At 48.7% G+C, this 17711-nt stretch overlaps 2 protein-coding genes across 2 annotated transcripts; both read left to right on the top strand.

The window, feature by feature from the left end:
* Positions 1 to 1469: 1469 nt before the first annotated feature.
* Positions 1470 to 5552, top strand: LOC121590415 (cystathionine beta-synthase-like protein). Its single transcript, XM_041910080.1, has 6 exons — positions 1470 to 1990; positions 3668 to 3774; positions 3844 to 4744; positions 4817 to 4951; positions 5016 to 5206; positions 5295 to 5552. The coding sequence occupies exons 1-6, from the start codon at positions 1812 to 1814 to the stop codon at positions 5393 to 5395; spliced, it is 1614 nt and encodes a 537-aa protein (XP_041766014.1). The 5' UTR covers positions 1470 to 1811; the 3' UTR covers positions 5396 to 5552.
* Positions 5553 to 6517: 965 nt separating this feature from the next.
* Positions 6518 to 14786, top strand: LOC121590399 (AP-3 complex subunit delta). Its single transcript, XM_041910057.1, has 10 exons — positions 6518 to 7629; positions 7840 to 8205; positions 8316 to 8585; positions 9371 to 9444; positions 10622 to 10770; positions 10848 to 12124; positions 12200 to 12371; positions 13578 to 13745; positions 13849 to 13978; positions 14051 to 14786. The coding sequence occupies exons 1-10, from the start codon at positions 7534 to 7536 to the stop codon at positions 14673 to 14675; spliced, it is 3327 nt and encodes a 1108-aa protein (XP_041765991.1). The 5' UTR covers positions 6518 to 7533; the 3' UTR covers positions 14676 to 14786.
* Positions 14787 to 17711: the final 2925 nt, after the last annotated feature.

Below are 17711 nucleotides of genomic sequence, written 5' to 3'. Positions count from 1 at the left end.
CCACGTGCATGGTCGCGACAGATCTGTTCTAAAAGCAGTTGACTTGATTAACTTATTTAGCGTTCTTCGCTACGGATGGTTTTCATTAGAGTGATACAGGTGTGGAGGATTCAAAATGCTTTTTTAGCTTTGCCTGGCGAAAACATTGACATAGCGAAGTCGGTTGACCGTTGGCCTAATGCACCGCTAGCGTAAGATCAACTCTCATCAGTAGCAGATATATTGAAGTCAACATGAGAAATATGTAAAGAGAGATAGAAAGATAGGAAAGGAGAGAAAAAATGCACAGATAAGGCAAGAAGGCGTGTGAGCATTGGTGAAATAAAATATATTGTTTTATCAAAAGACCTGACCTAAAGCAAAAAAACAACGACAGTTTGTTTAACAGTTTCTTGTGCGGTTTTGCATCAGTGATAACAAAACCACGACGGTCTAGTAGCGATAAGAGGCATTCTAGAGGGCTATGCAGCTGTAAGTTTTGATAGAAAAAAAATGATGAATGATGAATTGAATGTAAAAGCATTTCAATACAAAACAATAATATTAGTAGCCGTCATACTCAACATTATATAAATAAATAAATTATAACATGATACATACTTTTTTTTTAACCGAAAAGCTGAAACATAACAGGGACAATGAAGCACCAAAACGATGTTTGCACAAAACTGCAGGCAATAGCATCTTAATGGGTACAACAAACTAAATACCGAAAGAAATAGTTGATAAAGGACATGACAAAACATATAGTGGGATGAAAATAAATGGAATGGAAGAAAGTGTGAACCCGACCGGACTTAGGTAGACGAGGAACTGTAATGTAGCAGCCGCTGTAACAGACAGGGAAGACACTGTGCTGGAATACAGGTTCATCTTCAATCCAAAAGTATCGAAATGCACTTTGAAGCATCTAACAACCAATATTTTAATGCCAAATCAAACACGTTTCCATATCGAACAACGTTGCCATGCCTTTTGCCGTACGTCGGCTGATCGGCAGCGAAGGAGCGTCTCGAAAACCATGCGGTCAATTAGAGCCCAACCGAGATGATAAGTCAGTTCGCCATTCTAAACTGTCCCACGAAAAAAACCCCGACTGACCGAGAAGATGTTGTACAAAGAGAGACAGAGAGGGAGAGAGCTCGAGTGTGTGTTGCCGAGCGGTTATCACCTAACCGCAACCACTGCGCTGAACAGAACCACTCCATTTCCTGGCCACGACCTGTTGACGATGATGGTGGTGTTGGTGCCAATGCTCTCTTACCGCTTGCCGAACGGCAGCACTTGCCCTGTGCCAATTTAAACCTAGCTTCATGCCACAGAATCACCCCGTACGTTCGGCTGCTGTTGCTGAAGGATGGAAGCAAGAGGCACGAAACTAACACCAAGCCGCAATACGGGAAGGGCAACCGCGTTCACGCTCACCGATGCCCAAGCGGAGGGCCGGACGCTGCGTTTAAATGCCCTGGCTTTGCAGAAGCTTGCGCCATTTGTTTGCTGATCACCGTCCCGGCAACGACGTTCGGTATTCGTGCAGCTTTGATTTGGCGTGCAGTTTTGCTGGTATTCCTGTTCTGCTTTCCTTGTCCCTGTTGGTGGTTTTGGAACAGGAACGATCCTCTCGATCGACTCCCAACTCACCCAGCTATCGAGGGCTTGAGCGGGCAGTGCAGTACCTTGGCTGTGTATAAGAGTGTGTGCGTGACGTACCAGCGTGCCCCGTGCGTGTTTCTCAGTCCTTCGAAGCAGACGTGTACAGTCCCACGCAAGACGCCTGCGAGATCTGCGATCAACCTGAGCCGCTGCACAAGATGGCTAGCACCAACACGCACCGTGGCTGTCCGATGAACGGACATCTGGCAGCGAGCAAAAAGCCACAGACCGTCCCGGAGGAGGACCCGATGGCAAACTTTATCCGGCCCGATCAACCGTCCCGGTGTACCTGGGCGCTCGGTACGACGGAGACGAGCCCGCACCATCACGAGGCACTGTAAGTACTGTTCAACGCGCTGCCAAACGCTGCTGAGTGACATTTGATCGAAACAAGTCTGGTGGCGATTATAATTCTACAGAAAATCAGCCACAGCGAGTGTGATTGGCCTACGTCTTTCTGGGTCCGTTTAAATAGGCTAACAAGGTGTGATTAGTGTTTACCCGTAGCAACCATTAATGTGCCTAGCAGGGGCACCCAGAACAGATGGTAATTGAACCATATCCGACCTGTAATGCCCAGCATGTCAGTGTATTACACATCATTTTCATGGTTTGGATTGCTGAGGCAGAATAACGACAGCACTAGATTGATAAATCTAGAAGAATTACGCAGTACAGTAAAAGGAGTTTGAACAATTTAATGAACTACATTGAAAATGGATATTTTACGGCTAACTTAATTTATTGTAATAAGTCGCCGATGAGGAATAAGACGGTGATTTTTAATATGAAAAATTAATGCTAATAATATTTGGACATAGATAAAGATCTCAGAGTACCTGAATTGCTTTTCTATGGATACAGTTCATGAATTACCGAGAAGTAACTGTTTGAAAATCAAGATATCATCAGGAAATAGCAATAAGCCTACATCTCCGGTGCACTGGCATATAGGGTCGCTATCTGTGATTTGTCGATAACCCTATATCCGTGTAGCTTGCGTATGACGGATTCGAATCTAATCAGGATTTGGCTGAAATGGAAGTCAGTGGCAATGCGCTGAACTCTTCTATGCAGCCTACTATCGATAAGGTACAATCAGGCAATTCGATATTACCGACTCCTGATACTTAAGACAGCGTGTATTTCTGCTCTGTTGCTCCATAATGGTCAAGAAAATTGCGATGCAGTGCCATATCAAGGGTAGTTATATGCGAACCTCTGCATGCCAATCAACAATGTTTGCGGCCCAAACTACTCGCTGATAACGTTGATTATTGACATAGGAGGAAGCAAAAGAGGGGAAAAAAACCTCCAAATTAAACATATTACTTACGTCAACACAAATCAGGAGATGGCGAACCGTTTTGATAGTGTCCAGCCAATTGGCCGTAGTGGCTTTTGATGACGCTGGACCAGACCGGGTAGATCTAACCGTTTTAGAAATTATTAGCGAACAAGTTCAACACTCTCCGCAGTGCGGAAGGGCTAGAGGTCATGGACGTATTGCCACGTGGTTCAGTCATATTTTCCAAAAGAAGAAGTCGGTATCGTTTGCGCAACATTTCGAGCCAGGCGCTTTGAGCTGAGATGTGTCAGGTGTGCTCAGTTCTTAATTGCACAATAAAATCCTCTTATATCGCTAGGTTACCGTTGAACAGATCATACGAGCACGTGCAACGTAGTGCGGCTCGATCGGTGCTTCAACCACCGTATCAGGCTCCCCGCAAAGATGAGTGTGTGTGACGGCTTGGCGATAAACCTGTGAGCGCCAATGTGCTACCGACTGCCATAATGGCTGCCAGGGGTCAGCCAATGTTTGTGGTAGCTTCGACACTGAAGCGTGAAATGTTGTTTATCTGCTCGCGAAGGCCTGTCTTGGAAAGCAATATTTACACCGGAATCGGTATTTCCTCGACAACAAACTCACCGGGACTTTACAATGTTAGGAGCGCAATTTCCGATGCCATTGTTTTTGTTTTATTTTCCAATCGTCTTTTTCATATTCTTTCAGTGCCCCCAAACCGTCAACGCTGCCCTCGATCCTGGAAGCTGTCGGAGGAACGCCACTGGTGAAGCTCAACAAGATCCCTCAGTCCATGGGCTTGAAGTGCAATGTTTGTAAGCATTGAATGATGTGGAGTGGTCTAGCGTTAGCAAAGTTAACACCAAAAATTGTCCCCATTTTAGATGTCAAGTGTGAGTTCCTTAATCCGGGTGGCTCTGTCAAGGATCGCATCGGTGTCCGCATGGTGCTGGAGGCGGAGCGCAAGGGACTGCTGAAACCAGGCTGCACCATCATTGAGCCGACGTCCGGCAATACGGGCATTGGGCTGGCCATGGCTGCCGCAGCACGAGGCTATCGCTGCCTGATCGTGATGCCGGAGAAGATGTCCAACGAGAAAGTGGACACGCTCAAGGCGCTCGGGGCGGAGGTGATCCGCACTCCGACGGAGGCCGCCTTCGATTCGCCCGAGGGGCTCATCGCAGTTTCGCAGCGGCTTCAGCGCTCCATTCCAGACTCGGTCATTCTGGACCAGTACCGCAATGCCGGCAATCCGCTGGCCCACTACGACGGCACGGGTGCGGAGATCGTGGAGCAGTTGGGCGGCCAGGTTGATATGGTGGTGATTGGCACGGGTACGGGCGGTACCATGACCGGCATCGGCCGTCGAATCAAGGAGTCCTGCCCGGCCTGTCAGGTGATTGCGGCCGATCCGGAGGGTTCGATCCTGGCCGAGCCGGAAGAGCTCAACCGCACGGAGGTAAGCTTCTACGAGGTGGAGGGCGTCGGGTACGACTTCCTGCCGACCGTGCTGGACCGCTCGGTGGTCGACCGGTGGTACAAGTTTAACGATCGCGTCGCTCTGCCGCTCGCACGCCGTCTGATCCGGGACGAGGGTCTGCTGTGCGGTGGCAGCAGCGGCGGCAACCTGTACGTTGCCCTCGAGGCGGCCAAAACACTGAAGGAGGGCCAGAACTGTGTCGTCATCCTGCCGGACAACATTCGCAACTATCTCACCAAGTTCGTGTCGGACAACTGGATGGAGGCGCGTTACTTCAAGGAGTCGGAGAACTGCCACGACCAGAAGTAAGTACCTGAAACCTGCCCATAGCCAGTGGATTGACGCACATTGTACTACGGCTGGTATTTTCTGATTAGGTGGTGGAATGCTAAGGTAAACACACTGCCCATGGAAACGCTCATCACTGTGCGCGATGATGTGCAGATCAGTGATGCGATCGAGACGATGAAGCAGAACAATCGTACCCAGGTTCCGGTGCTGGATGCCGATGGGTAAGTAAACTTTGATTGGGAAAAGAACGTGGGCCACTAATGCATCCTTTGCCGCGCTTTACAGAACCATCAAGGGTGTAGTGCACATGCCCAATCTGTTGAGTAAAATGCTCAACCGGCTGGCGAAACCGTCCGATCTGGTGCGTCGTGCCATCTTTAAGCAGTACGTCAAGATCGATCACGAGGAAAACATCGGCCGCGCGTCGCGTATCTTGGAGAAGGATAGCTTCCTGCTAGTAACTCGACAAGAGGCGGGTAGGTTGAGTACGGGTGTTTTCCTTAGTATCAAAAAAAGCACAATATTGTAATAATTTTTTTTCTTCTACTCTGCGTTTTGCTTTAGGAGCGGAACGGCCTGTGGGAATTCTCACCCAGCGTGTACTATTTGACTTCGTCGCGGAGCAGGCGGCAACCGTTACCAACGGAAATGGGAACGCCGAGTAGCCGAGGATGATCTTGGTTTTATTGGAAAGAACGAATGCAGCTAGCTCTTAGCTGGCAAGATTGAAACTCGACATCGAGACGCTAGGACACCGTCTGGAAATAATTGGACGAACGAGCATATATATTGAAAATAAATATATAACTGCATGAATCACAACTAAAACCTGCTAGAACATTCCAACGCAAACTTACATGTCCGAATCAGATGTTGAGTTCCTAAATAGTGCTTGTAGTGATGCCTTGTAATCATGTTGAAGATTCGGGATCCTGCTGGCATTGGGTTCCAAACCTCCCAACTCCATTCTTACTTCAAATCCTCACCTATCACTGCACCCAAGTTCAGTTGCACTGCAAGTTCCAGTGACTTGCTCCTAATACGAAAAACTGCGGGAAGTTGTTTTTCATACAATTTGTATTCATTCAAAAAAAAATAATCACTCAAATCACTTCATTTGATTTTCCAGTAGATCCAGGAAAGCATACAAGAAACACTCATCAATATACCACAAACCTGTGCAACACGACCCTTTTCCTCCTGAAAATTGCTTTATGTTGAACGATTGTTAGTATCGAAACTCTCATCTGCTTGAACGATAAGCAAAAGTAAAGAAATTGTTCAGAAGTTAATTGATCGTGATCATGGCTTCACAGCGGCACCAAACAAGTGTATCAAGAAACCGAATGATATTGCTCGTTGTGCGTAAGGAGCACTCGTTATGAGGGGTCCCGTTGTATTATTTGTATTTGTTCAACAAAAAACGCTTCTTCATAATTTGAAATGAAGCGTTTTTAAAGAACGGCATTCTTTTCCGATCATTATTTACTAAAATGATGTAGTAAACAGGTATAATAATGCATTAGACTTGTGGTATTGCTTAAAAGAAAGCAAACCCCAATTTTGTTTCCAATTTTGCAATACCTTCAGTGAGGAATAACCGATTTTCGAGCTGCTGATTCAAAATTCCAACGGTCAGTCGAGCAGATCTCGACGAAGTCGGCCGAACTCGGCTCGAATGTTTCGAGCAGCGCGTTTGACAGCCGCGCTGAAAAAGGGGAAAATCGAGCTAAAACGTCACCGCAATTTGACAGATCATCAGTTTTTGCTTGCTCGCACCTTCCCTTCTCTACTCTACGCCCGCCCCGCCAACGAACCCATCCACGGATAGTTTCGTTCACGTACACACACCGATCGAAACTCCCCGTCTGTTTATCGTGGCTGCGTGAGGGTGAGTGGAAGAAAAAAAAAAACGAAAGAAAGCACCGAGCTGGCTGCAGCCGAAATCCGTCATCATCATTCGGGGACGGCTGGAGCACGGGAACTCTGTGGCCTTTACCGGGGATTTTTGCGCTGAAGCGTGTTATCTTGGCCACCTTCCCTGCCTGACACTGCTGTGGAGAGAGTGACGCTGCAAAACTTTTACCCATTTCCTTCTGGCTCGAGTGTTCTCGCGTGGGGTTCAGTGGCCGACAGCAGCAAACCGCGGGCAAGGGGTGTGTGGCAGGTCGTTCCCCATACATTTGGAACCCACGTAGGCCAACTAACATACCTGTGTGTGTGTGTGTGTGTGTGCGTGCGTGTGTGGGAGGAGAAAGAAGCGAGGAGGCCTAGGAAGAAAGTGTCGCCTTTTTCTTCTTTTCTTTCGGCGTTGTGTGTACGATTAGGTAAAGCTGGTGAGGCAATGCAAAGTAACGCTAGGTGACGGAAGCGGGCGGATTTGGTGTGTGTGTGTGTGTGTGTGAGAGTGAGCTGGCACTGTAGCTCCCCGCTTGCCCCATTCCAGCTGTCAAGGGAAGGAAAACAATCCCAAACCACTGCAACCGGACTGCGCGTCATCCGCCTGGTCCACCGCCACTGAACAGTCGCGAATCAATCAACCGGCACGCACCTACACACACACACATTGTGCCTCTGCAAGACGGGTCTCCCACGCACTCCCCATAAACCCTTCTGTCCGCGAAACGGCACTGCACTGCAATCAACCGAGCGAAGGGAAGCTTGGCTGGGCCCTTCCGAGCGAGCAGTGGCCCGGCTCTTGTCACTAAACCATCAGTCAACGATTCTGCATCTGTTTAGCGCCGTTTTACTATAAAAAAACAATACACAGACACGTCCACTTTACACACACACACACTGCAAGATGGCGCTGAAGATGGTAAAGGGCAACCTGGAGCGGATGTTTGACAAAAATCTGACCGATCTGGTGCGCGGCATTCGGAACAACAAAGATAACGAGGTAAGCGAGGCGGAACTGACGGAAAGGGATTGGGGGGAGGGGGGGGGGACACGGAGACATGCGGGCGGCGGGTCGGGCACCCGGCAGCCGGCAGTCGTGCCGAGCGCACCGTACGCGATGGAACTGTTCGGGCTGCACGGGTCGTCCCGGCTGCGCAATCTGCTGTGCCGGGTCGATCGCAAATACTTCATCACGTCCTGCCCATTGCAGGCCAAGTACATCGCCCAGTGCATCGAGGAGATCAAGCAGGAGCTGCGGCAGGACAATGTGAGCGTGAAGAGCAACGCGGTGGCGAAGCTGACCTACCTGCAGATGTGCGGCTACGACATCTCCTGGGCCGGCTTCAACATCATCGAGGTGATGAGCTCGAACCGGTTCACCTGCAAGCGGATCGGCTACCTGGCGGCGAGCCAGTGCTTCCATCCGGACAGCGAGCTGCTGATGCTGACCACGAACATGATCCGGAAGGATCTCAGCTCGACCAACCAGTACGATGCGGGCGTGGCCCTGTCCGGGCTGAGCTGCTTCATCTCGACCGATCTGTCGCGCGATCTGGCCAACGACATCATGACGCTGGTACGGCTGGGCTTTGGAGAAAAGGGGGAAAAAGGGTGGCACCGGGAAGAGTAAAAGATTTTTAACACTGCTTCATTTTTGATTTCTCCCTCCCCTGTGCTCGGTTGCAGATGAGCTCCACCAAGCCGTACCTGCGCATGAAGGCGGTGCTCATGATGTACAAAGTGTTCCTCCGGTATCCGGAGGCGCTGCGGCCCGCCTTCCCGAAGCTGAAGGAAAAGCTCGAAGATCCGGACCCGAGCGTACAGTCCGCGGCGGTCAACGTGATCTGCGAGCTGGCGCGCAAGAACCCGAAAAACTACCTGTCGCTAGCACCGATCTTCTTCAAGCTGATGACCACGTCGACCAACAACTGGATGCTGATCAAAATTATCAAGCTGGTGAGTGGCGGGGCCTTTTTCGTGTTTTTTTTTTCCTCACTAATCAATTTCCACCATTTCTTCATCAACCGTACACGCACCCGAGTGTGTGAGTGTTTTTTAAGACAAAAAGAGAGCGAGAGACAGAAAGAGTAAAGGGCCTCCTACCTGCCGGTGCGCTTGCAACTTGCAGTATTTAATCGAACCTTGTTTCTTCTTCTTCTTCCGTCCGGGGCGTTCCGTCCTTTAGTTCGCCAGTCTGACCGCGATCGAGCCGGCGTTGGGCAAGAAACTGACGCATCCGCTCATCGAGCTGATTTCCAGGTTCGGCTGCCACAGCGCGTTGTGAAGCGTTCACCCATCTCCCCCGTAGAGCTTGTTCGCTCGATGCCCCTCCGCAGCGCCCATTTCCCCCATTTTCAGCGCTTCTTTCAAGCTTACAAGCAGTCTGTTCGGTATTTTGCTCTCTAAATCCGAGGAAAAAAAAACCGCCGGATCTCTTCTTTTCGGTTTTTGTCAGCGGAGGTGCAGCGGCACCTTCTTTGTAATCATTTTTACGGTATTTGACACGTTATCAAAAGTACGGAACCGGGCATGTTTCGTGGCGTAGTAACAAAAAAAAACACGAGACGCAATCGTTGCAGTAGCGACACAAATCTATTCCCTTTACACAATATGTTACTGGGGGAGGGAAGTTTTCCCTGTTTGGTTGTTTCTGTATGTTTGTTTGTTTTTTTGCTTTCCGTTTTTTGCTAAAACCTTGTTTCTTTCTCTTCTTCTCTGTTTCTGTTTCTGTTTACTTCCAGTTCGGTGCTTTAACTCCGCTAGAACCCCGATTAGGCAAAAAGCTAATTGAACCGTTGACCAATTTAATCCATAGGCAAGTTGTGTGATGTATCTAAATGCGATGTAATATGTTGGGCTTTAGTGTATGTGTGTGTGTGTGTGTGCATCCCGCGTTAGCCTGTAGGAGTGCGCACCCAGTAGAAACCATCGTTCGTGACGTTTTCTGCTCGTTTTAGCTTTCTTGTATTTAGCTGTTTTAATTACTAGCTTGATTTTGTTGTATTAAACATCTTTTGCTATTAGTCGGCATGATCATAAGCAGTACGGCAAAATGTCAATGTCATAAAAAATAAGACAAAATTATGAGACAAAATCCATGGCAGCGTCACGTCACTCTATTGTGATAATCACAGGTGATGCTCAAACAGTTAATTGGACCAATACATGCTTGGTGACATTTTAGCAATTAACTCGTGGTCAGTCACTTTGTCATGACTTTTTTTTTACTGTGATCAGTTCTGCAAAATGTCACTGACATGGTCATAACAAATTCCGATTGAAACAAAATCATGTAAGCGACTATCGCTCTGTTTGATCCGACAGAGCATCAAAGCAGACAGAGCGAGAAAAAATGCTAATTTTGTTGCTTGGGACCACATGCCCAATATATTCCAAGAATGTCGTGATTATCACCGACAGAAAATGTCGTGACCAAGTGAGTGACAAACCTTTGGGTGCTAAACAAAATGTCACCAAGTAAGTGATTGGTCCACCAACTGTGTGAGCCTCATCGCTGATCATCTCAGTTATTTACGTGAGCTGACTTGATCTTCGTTTCAGTCATGAGTGTTGGTGGCATTTGGCAACACTGTTCACAGCCAGAAAAAGTCATGATTATCCTAGCACCGTCATTAAGCTCAGCTTGTCAGTCAGAGTATTGTGTTGAACTGAAGCACTCGCATGTCGTGGGTCGTCATGGCGCACTTTCATTGAGTATCAGCAATAAAATCACTCTCTAAAATCACTTATTCACTATCAATGTTGCTATAAGAGTTGTTACAACTTGAGATAAGTTTGAGCAGAAAACGTTAAGCTTGATTTTAAGACATGCAAACAATCACAAGAGTTGCGCAAATGATTATCCTACCTAGTAGTTAAGTAGTGGCTTGCCGAAGGCGCGCTTCAGCCCGTTTGTTTTGTAACGTTGGCACTCCGCCGAATACTAACAGTCCTTTTCTTTTTTTTGCATTCCGTTTCCTCTGCACCGGCAGCACCTCGGCTATGAGCCTGCTGTACGAATGCATCAATACCGTGATCGCGGTTCTGATCAGTATCAGCAGCGGCATGCCCAACCATAGCGCTTCCATCCAGCTGTGCGTCCAGAAGCTGCGCATCCTGATCGAGGACTCGGATCAAAACCGTACGTAGCGCACCTTCCCTTGCAACTGTTCCGCACTGTCCCTGCATTACATCCGTCTCCTCTCTCCACCATTCCAGTGAAGTATCTCGGGCTGCTGGCAATGTCCAAGATCCTGAAGACGCACCCGAAGAGCGTGCAGACGCACAAGGATCTGATACTGGCGTGCCTGGACGATAAGGACGAGTCAATCCGGTTGCGGGCGCTCGACCTGCTCTACGGCATGGTGTCGAAGAAGAACCTGATGGAGATCGTGCGCCGCCTGCTCGGCCACATGGAGCGGGCGGAGGGTTCGTCCTACCGGGACGAGCTGCTGTACAAGGTGATCGAGATCTGCTCCCAGGGCTCGTACCAGTACGTCACCAACTTCGAATGGTACCTGACCGTGCTGGTCGAGCTGATACTGCTCGAGTCGGGCTCGCGGCACGGTCGGCTGATTGCGGGCCAGCTGCTGGACGTGGCGATACGCGTCCAGGCGGTGCGCACGTTCGCGGTGAACGAGATGGCGACGCTGCTCGAGACGTACCCGGTGACGGCGGCCCCGAACGGCACGATGCAGGAGGTGCTGTACGCGGCCGCCTGGATCGTCGGCGAGTTTGCGCCGCACCTGGACGGGCCGGAGCGGACGCTGGCGGTGCTGCTGCAGCCGAAACCGGTCGCCGGCCACATCCAGGCGGTGTACGTGCAGAACGCACTGAAGCTGTTCGCCCACCTGGTGGGGGAGGCGGTCCGCCAGCGGGACGGGGCCGCCATCGAGCGCCACTGCCAGACGCTGGCCGAGGGCCTGCGCAGCTACCTCAGCTCGGCCGACATCGAGGTGCAGGAGCGGGCCAGCTCGGTCTACTTTCTGGTCGTGCTGCTGCGCGAATCACTCGGTGGTGGTGCGGACCAGCAGCACGCTGCTGCGCCGGTCGCGGACGGTGGACTGCTCGAGCTGACGCCGGACGTGCCCGGCGAGCCAGGTGACGGCGGAGGAGAGGAAGCTCGCGCCGCACCGGACGAACCGGTCGCCGCCGGCCCTGGGGGTCACTATCCGGGGGCTGCGTGGGACGAGATCGAGCAGATTGCGACCGACCTGCAGGGGCTGTTCGGGAGCGAGCTGAACCCGGTCGCCCCGAAGGCGCAGCGGAAGGTGCAGCTGCCCGAGGAGCTGGACCTGGACGAGTGGATCAACCAGCCGCCCCCGTCCGCCGACGCCAGCAGTGCGGACGGTGGCTCGAGCGATGAGGACAAGTTCCCGCTCTTCCTGACCGACGGCGGCCGGGGTGGCGGTGGGGGTGAGCGCGAAACCAACGGCGGTGGCGATGGTTCGCGCTCGTACAAGCGCATCGAGTACACGCAGGAAGAGCTCGACAAGGTACGGTTGGGTGGAAGAGGGGGCTCTGGACGTTTGCCGGTTAATATCCTCCGTGTTTCCCTTCCCTTTCTCCAGATGAGACAGGCGCGACTGCTCGAGCAAACCAACAATCCAAACTATCTGAAACCGGCCAAAACAAAGAAGGCGTCTGGCGCCGACTACCACCAGCAGCAGCAGCAGCAGCATGATTGCTACGACGACATACCGATCGCCGAAATCGCACTCGAGGTGCCACTGCAGATACATTGTGCGTACTTTTGCCCTTTCTCCATGCTTCATCTTTCTTCCATTTTGGGATGTCGGTTACTCTTTATCTTATCGCAAGAGTTTTTTTTTTCATTATTTATCGCAACGTGTTGGCCACTTTAACGCTGCTTTCTGTCTGCCATGCATATTTTGCTTGCCAGTGATATAATTATTATAATATTTTGTCTTTATCTTTTCGCGTAACACGCGCAACAAGTGTCTCGAGTTTGTGCACTCTGATTACACTTTTATTAGTTGTTTTATTTGTGCTACCAAACAGTATTTATTCTTGTTGACATTATTGTATAATATTTTGGGACAACGCAACAGTATTGGTACCGTACTTTTGTTCATGTAGTTGGATTATGCGAACATCTTTATCGCACGATGAATTTGTAGACGATAAATGTCATAATAAGTTCGTGAGAAGATAATATTTTATTCAATTTGTGCCATTTGGAGCTTTTTTGTACCATACAGGGTTAATTTATGCTTGCAATTGAGATGTCGGAACCTATACGATTCCAATGCTTGAATCGATTCTGATTGAGAATTCAGAATAAACCTGAGAATCAGAATTGGAATTAGTTCCGTAATGAGAATCAGTTCTTGAATTGCAATAAGAAGATTCAGCATGCAAATCAGTCCGGGAATCTACATGAAAATGGATCCTGCAGTAGTAAATTTTGATTCTTTGCGGCACCATTGGACCCAAACGTCTATTCTTATGAGGATGCCGAAACCGATTTCGATTTCGAAGCCGATTCTGATCTCGGAACTAATGTCGATTCCCGAGCCGATTTCGATTCCGGAACCTATTCCGATTCCGGAACTTATTCTGATTCCGGAACCTATTCGGATTTCGGAACTTATTCCGATTCCGATTCCGGAACCAGTTCCGATTCCAGAGCCAATTCCGGAACTGATTCTGGAACCATATCCGGAAAGTGATTCCGGACCTGCTATCCGGAATCGATCACAGAACACTTTGGAGCTAACCGGAATCGATTCCGACAAAAAAATAATTTTCCCTTTACTAGTCTCGACGTCGAGGTCAATATTCTAATAATGGCTTGCAGATTTCCATATAAATGTGTCAAGTAGTAGAGTATCTAAGCCCCTAAGTATTGTTGGAGATTCGTAATTTCTCCATTATTTGTTATTTTAATTGAAAGAAAACTTTTAATGTCTCTCTTTTTTTTTGTAGCCACAAAACGGTCGGACAAGTATCTTATGGACGCCGAACGGGCCACGCGCGTTTTCGTCGGCAAGAGCGGTGGGCGCAAGGAAAAGGGAGAGAAAGGCGGCAAGAAGTCGAAACGACGTGGCAAAAAGAGCAAACGCTATTCGGACGAGTCTGACTCGGAAAGCGACGGTAAGGCCCCAGATACGATCTCAAACGTGCTAATTGGACAGCGATTTTAATGGGATTTTGTTTCTCTCTCTCTCTTTTTCTCACTATCCCTCCAAAAAAAAAGATCCCAAGCCGCTGCACGTGGTGAACACGGTGATTGAGCTACCGGAGGGTGCAATACTGTCCGACACGGAGGACAAAAACAATGCCGACCCGAACGATCCGCACCGGGCGCTCGACATCGATCTCGATGCGTAAGTCGCACCACCAAACAATCCCCCCCCCCCCTTCGATTGCTAATTGTTTCCTCTTCCATCGTTTCACAGCCCATTCGAGGACGATTACCCCCAGGACATGAAGCGAAAGGCGGCCAACCAGCGCAGCGTGATGCTGCTGCGGGACGGGGACGGGCAGACCGCCAAAACCAACCGAAACCCGGCCGACGAGCATCATCCCGGCGGCGGCACCACCACCACCACTACTACCGACAGTAAGCACCGGTCGCGGCGTCGTGGTACCGCCGCTGCCACCGAGCGGTCCGGCTCGAAGCACGCGGATCGAAAGCACACCGATCGGTCCGACGAGCGGCAGCAGCAGGCGGAGGATGGTGGTGGAGCCGGCCGCGAGAAGCAAAAGAAAAAGAAAAAGAGCGCGGGAAAGGAGCGGCCGGACGAGGCGGACGCGATCATGCTGATGATCGACGAGGAAACGTCGGCCAAGGGACGGACGGCAAAGGAGAAGGAGAAGCGCAGCAAGCCGCCCAAGGACGGCGGAGCGGAGGACGAGGCGGTAGAGGGCGGGGACGTAAAGGAGAAGAAGAAGAAGCACAGCAAAAAGTCTTCGAAGCACCATCACCACCACCACCACCACCACAGCAGCAGCAGCAAAAAGTCGGGCTACGAGGAGATGCCGGCGCAGTCGTTGGGTGGCGTTAGCAAGGATGCGGTTTAATGCCTTTGCCTTTTTTGTGCGTATGCGTACCCACGTTCCCCTCCTCCTTCTCCTCCTCTGCGGACACATATTGAAGATGTTAGGAAGTAAGGAGGACAGGAGAAAAAGAGAGAGAGAGATAGATAGTGAGAAGAGCGACTAGAGATTGATGGTAAACAAATCGTGGAATGAAGCTGTAATGTTACGACTTATTGCTTGTCCCTTTACTGTTACGTCCCGCGTGTGTAGTACCGATGAGAGTGTGTTTTCTTATCATTTTCACACACCCACACAAACACACACATGCATTATCGCATTAACATGTTGTATAAAATAAGCCGCTGAGTTCAGTAACGCGAATCCAAATTCCCCCTTTTTCGTTGGATCAACGGTTGAAAGCGAACAAAACGAATGGTGTCAATGATGAAATACTCGCCCTCCCACTCCACGCACGTGTTTTCGAAGGATCATGAAAAAAGGACAAACAAAACCACAATTTAAAAAGTTGTAAACACGCTGTAATGTGAGTCCAGTGGTGGTGAGTTGCGGTTTGGTTTCTCCTCCCCACGCCACAAAGAGCAGCCAGCGTACGATCCTGATGCAGTTTAGAACGATTGCGCTAGCGAGCGAGGGACGGAAAGTGTGCGTCGGTTTCGTCTCGATGTTATCTCATAATTAATATTCTATTGCGATAAATTAAATTTATTATTATTACTATTATCATTATTGCCATTATGAGATCTGTATTACTAATTAAAATGCAAATGCATCTTCCTTCCATCTATCGATTCTGTTGTGCGTTTTGCTTGTGTGTTTGTGTGTGATCAAACTGTTCAGTTAATTTAGTACGAAACAGAACGCGCGTGTGATTAGAAGCGATATTGCCGTACTTCCCTTTCTCTCTCCCTCTCTCTCTCTTTCTCTCTCTCGAGCCAAATATGAAGAAAAATAAGAGTCGTAAAAGATGCACTTCTCCCTGTAAAGAAATAAGCAAACGCAACTACACACACATGCCCCGAGAGAACAAACACTTGTAATAGTATGGAAGCGCTTCTTCGCCTTAGTAATAAAAGCCTGCACTCTTTCTTCTCTTCCTTCCATCCGCTGTTCTCCAATTTGTTCTATCCTCCCCTACCCCGACACTGTGGAAAGCGGCGGAGCGATAAACAAGCAGTCCACTTAACACACACACACACACACACACACACACACACACACACACACCTACCATGGAACAAAAGAATTATGTTATTTAAAACAGATTATTAAAAAAATATATATAAAGAAAAATCATCATGCAAGCTGTGTGCGTTTGATTTATTTACTGAATCAATTTGAGCGTTGACCATTCTGCTTCGCTTCACTACAGGCATACCCTTGAGTTACCTTAACATAACAGACCATGGCGAGCTGCCAGAGTCCTACGGAGCGTACACGAGCCCACCAACGAACGAAAGTTTTACCGAGCGATAGTAGGTCACCGAAACAACGTTATACCTAAGGTAACCTGCTGTCGCATGCATTACTCAACGACCAGTTTAACGAGCAGCTATGACTCATGCTATTGCAACCTAGCATCAACGAAACCCAAAGAGCTGTCCGTCGTCTGCAAAATAACAAGACGTCATCAAATTATTAAAGAGGTGTGGGATAGCGAATCGATGCCTTGAGAATGAAATCTCAGTATCATATACCCCATATACATGATGGGAGATCGGTTGGACTGCAACAACTACAGGGGTATTAAGATGTTGAATACCGCCTATAAAATATTCTCCCTTGTCTTGTCCCTCAAGTCGAAAATATAGTTGGAAACTATCAAATAGGATTCCGAAATGGAAAATCTACCACTGATCAGATCTTCACCATGCGGAAGATCTTGGAGAAGATGGCAGAATACAGACACGACACTCACCATCTCTTCATTGGTTGCAAAGACCTGTGGAAAAGGCAGTTTATCGTGACTTGGTCCACCATGTCCGGTGGTCTGGTGGCGATTATTAGAAGGTAAGGCCTACCTAATGGCAGTGGCGGCAACCAGTAAAAGAGAACACATTTTAGCTAGCAAAGACCTCAAATACATGAGGCTAGTTTACAGGCTAGCCAGAGAAGGCTGTGTGGTTTACTTACTAACTCAAAGACTTTACAGATCACGGTTAAAAGAATGTGAATGTGCGCCGTTTCTTTCGTACACTTACATACACATCAACACACTCGTACCACTCAAACAGCTGTAATAAGATTTAAACGGTTTTATTTCTTTTTTTTTTTCTTTTGAAATTTTGTTAGCAGAGTTTTGCTTAACGTAACACCAGCGCAATACAGGGGGTATGGTATGGATGTGGGTTTGTGTGTGTGTGTTGTATTTTGATAAAAAGGAGGGAAAAACAAAACAAACAAAAATCTGTGGGTTTACTTTGAGGATGGGGATTGTTTGGGGAAAACTTGTTACACACCAGTGAAAAAGCGGGGGGGGGGGGGGGGGGGGGAGGGAGAGGAGTAGTAGTAAAGGTGTGAGATAAAAATATAAATATATCTAATATATACCTTTTTTTACTGCTAGTTTCATTCTCCCTTTACTCTTTTGCAGTTTTTGTTTGTTTGCTTGTTTGTTTGCTTGTTTGTTTGCTGAATCAAACTTCTCGTCTTTGCATCAGTAGCGCAACGAGCAGAGCGAGAGAGGACTACAAACTCAGATGCAACAGTCGGCCACAAGCAGTGAAACTACTACGTCGGTACAGCAGTGCAGGGAAAGGTGGGGGGAAAAATGGGGAGAAAATTTTGTTTCCTAAATGCAACACACACTTTGAGTTTCGTATATTTGCTGCTACTAGTAAGATGTATGTGTGTGTGTGTGTGTAGGTAAACCTAAATTTCAGTTAGGAATTAATTAATCTTTTTTATCTTCTCCTTCCCCTTTCCTTAATAGTCTCCTTTCCCTTTCTTCGCACAAGCTCTCTCTCTCTCTCTCTCTCTCTCTCTCTCTCTCTCTCACACTCTCTCTCACTCTCTCTGTCTCCCTTTGCGTTGCTGCGTTTCGTGCGCTTTCTTGTGCTT

This window comes from Anopheles merus, chromosome X (assembly GCF_017562075.2).
Source record: "Anopheles merus strain MAF chromosome X, AmerM5.1, whole genome shotgun sequence".
In the NCBI taxonomy this organism is placed as follows: Eukaryota; Metazoa; Arthropoda; class Insecta; order Diptera; family Culicidae; genus Anopheles; species Anopheles merus.
Note: the sequence above shows the minus strand (reverse complement) of the source record. Positions and strands in the feature narration are given on the sequence as shown.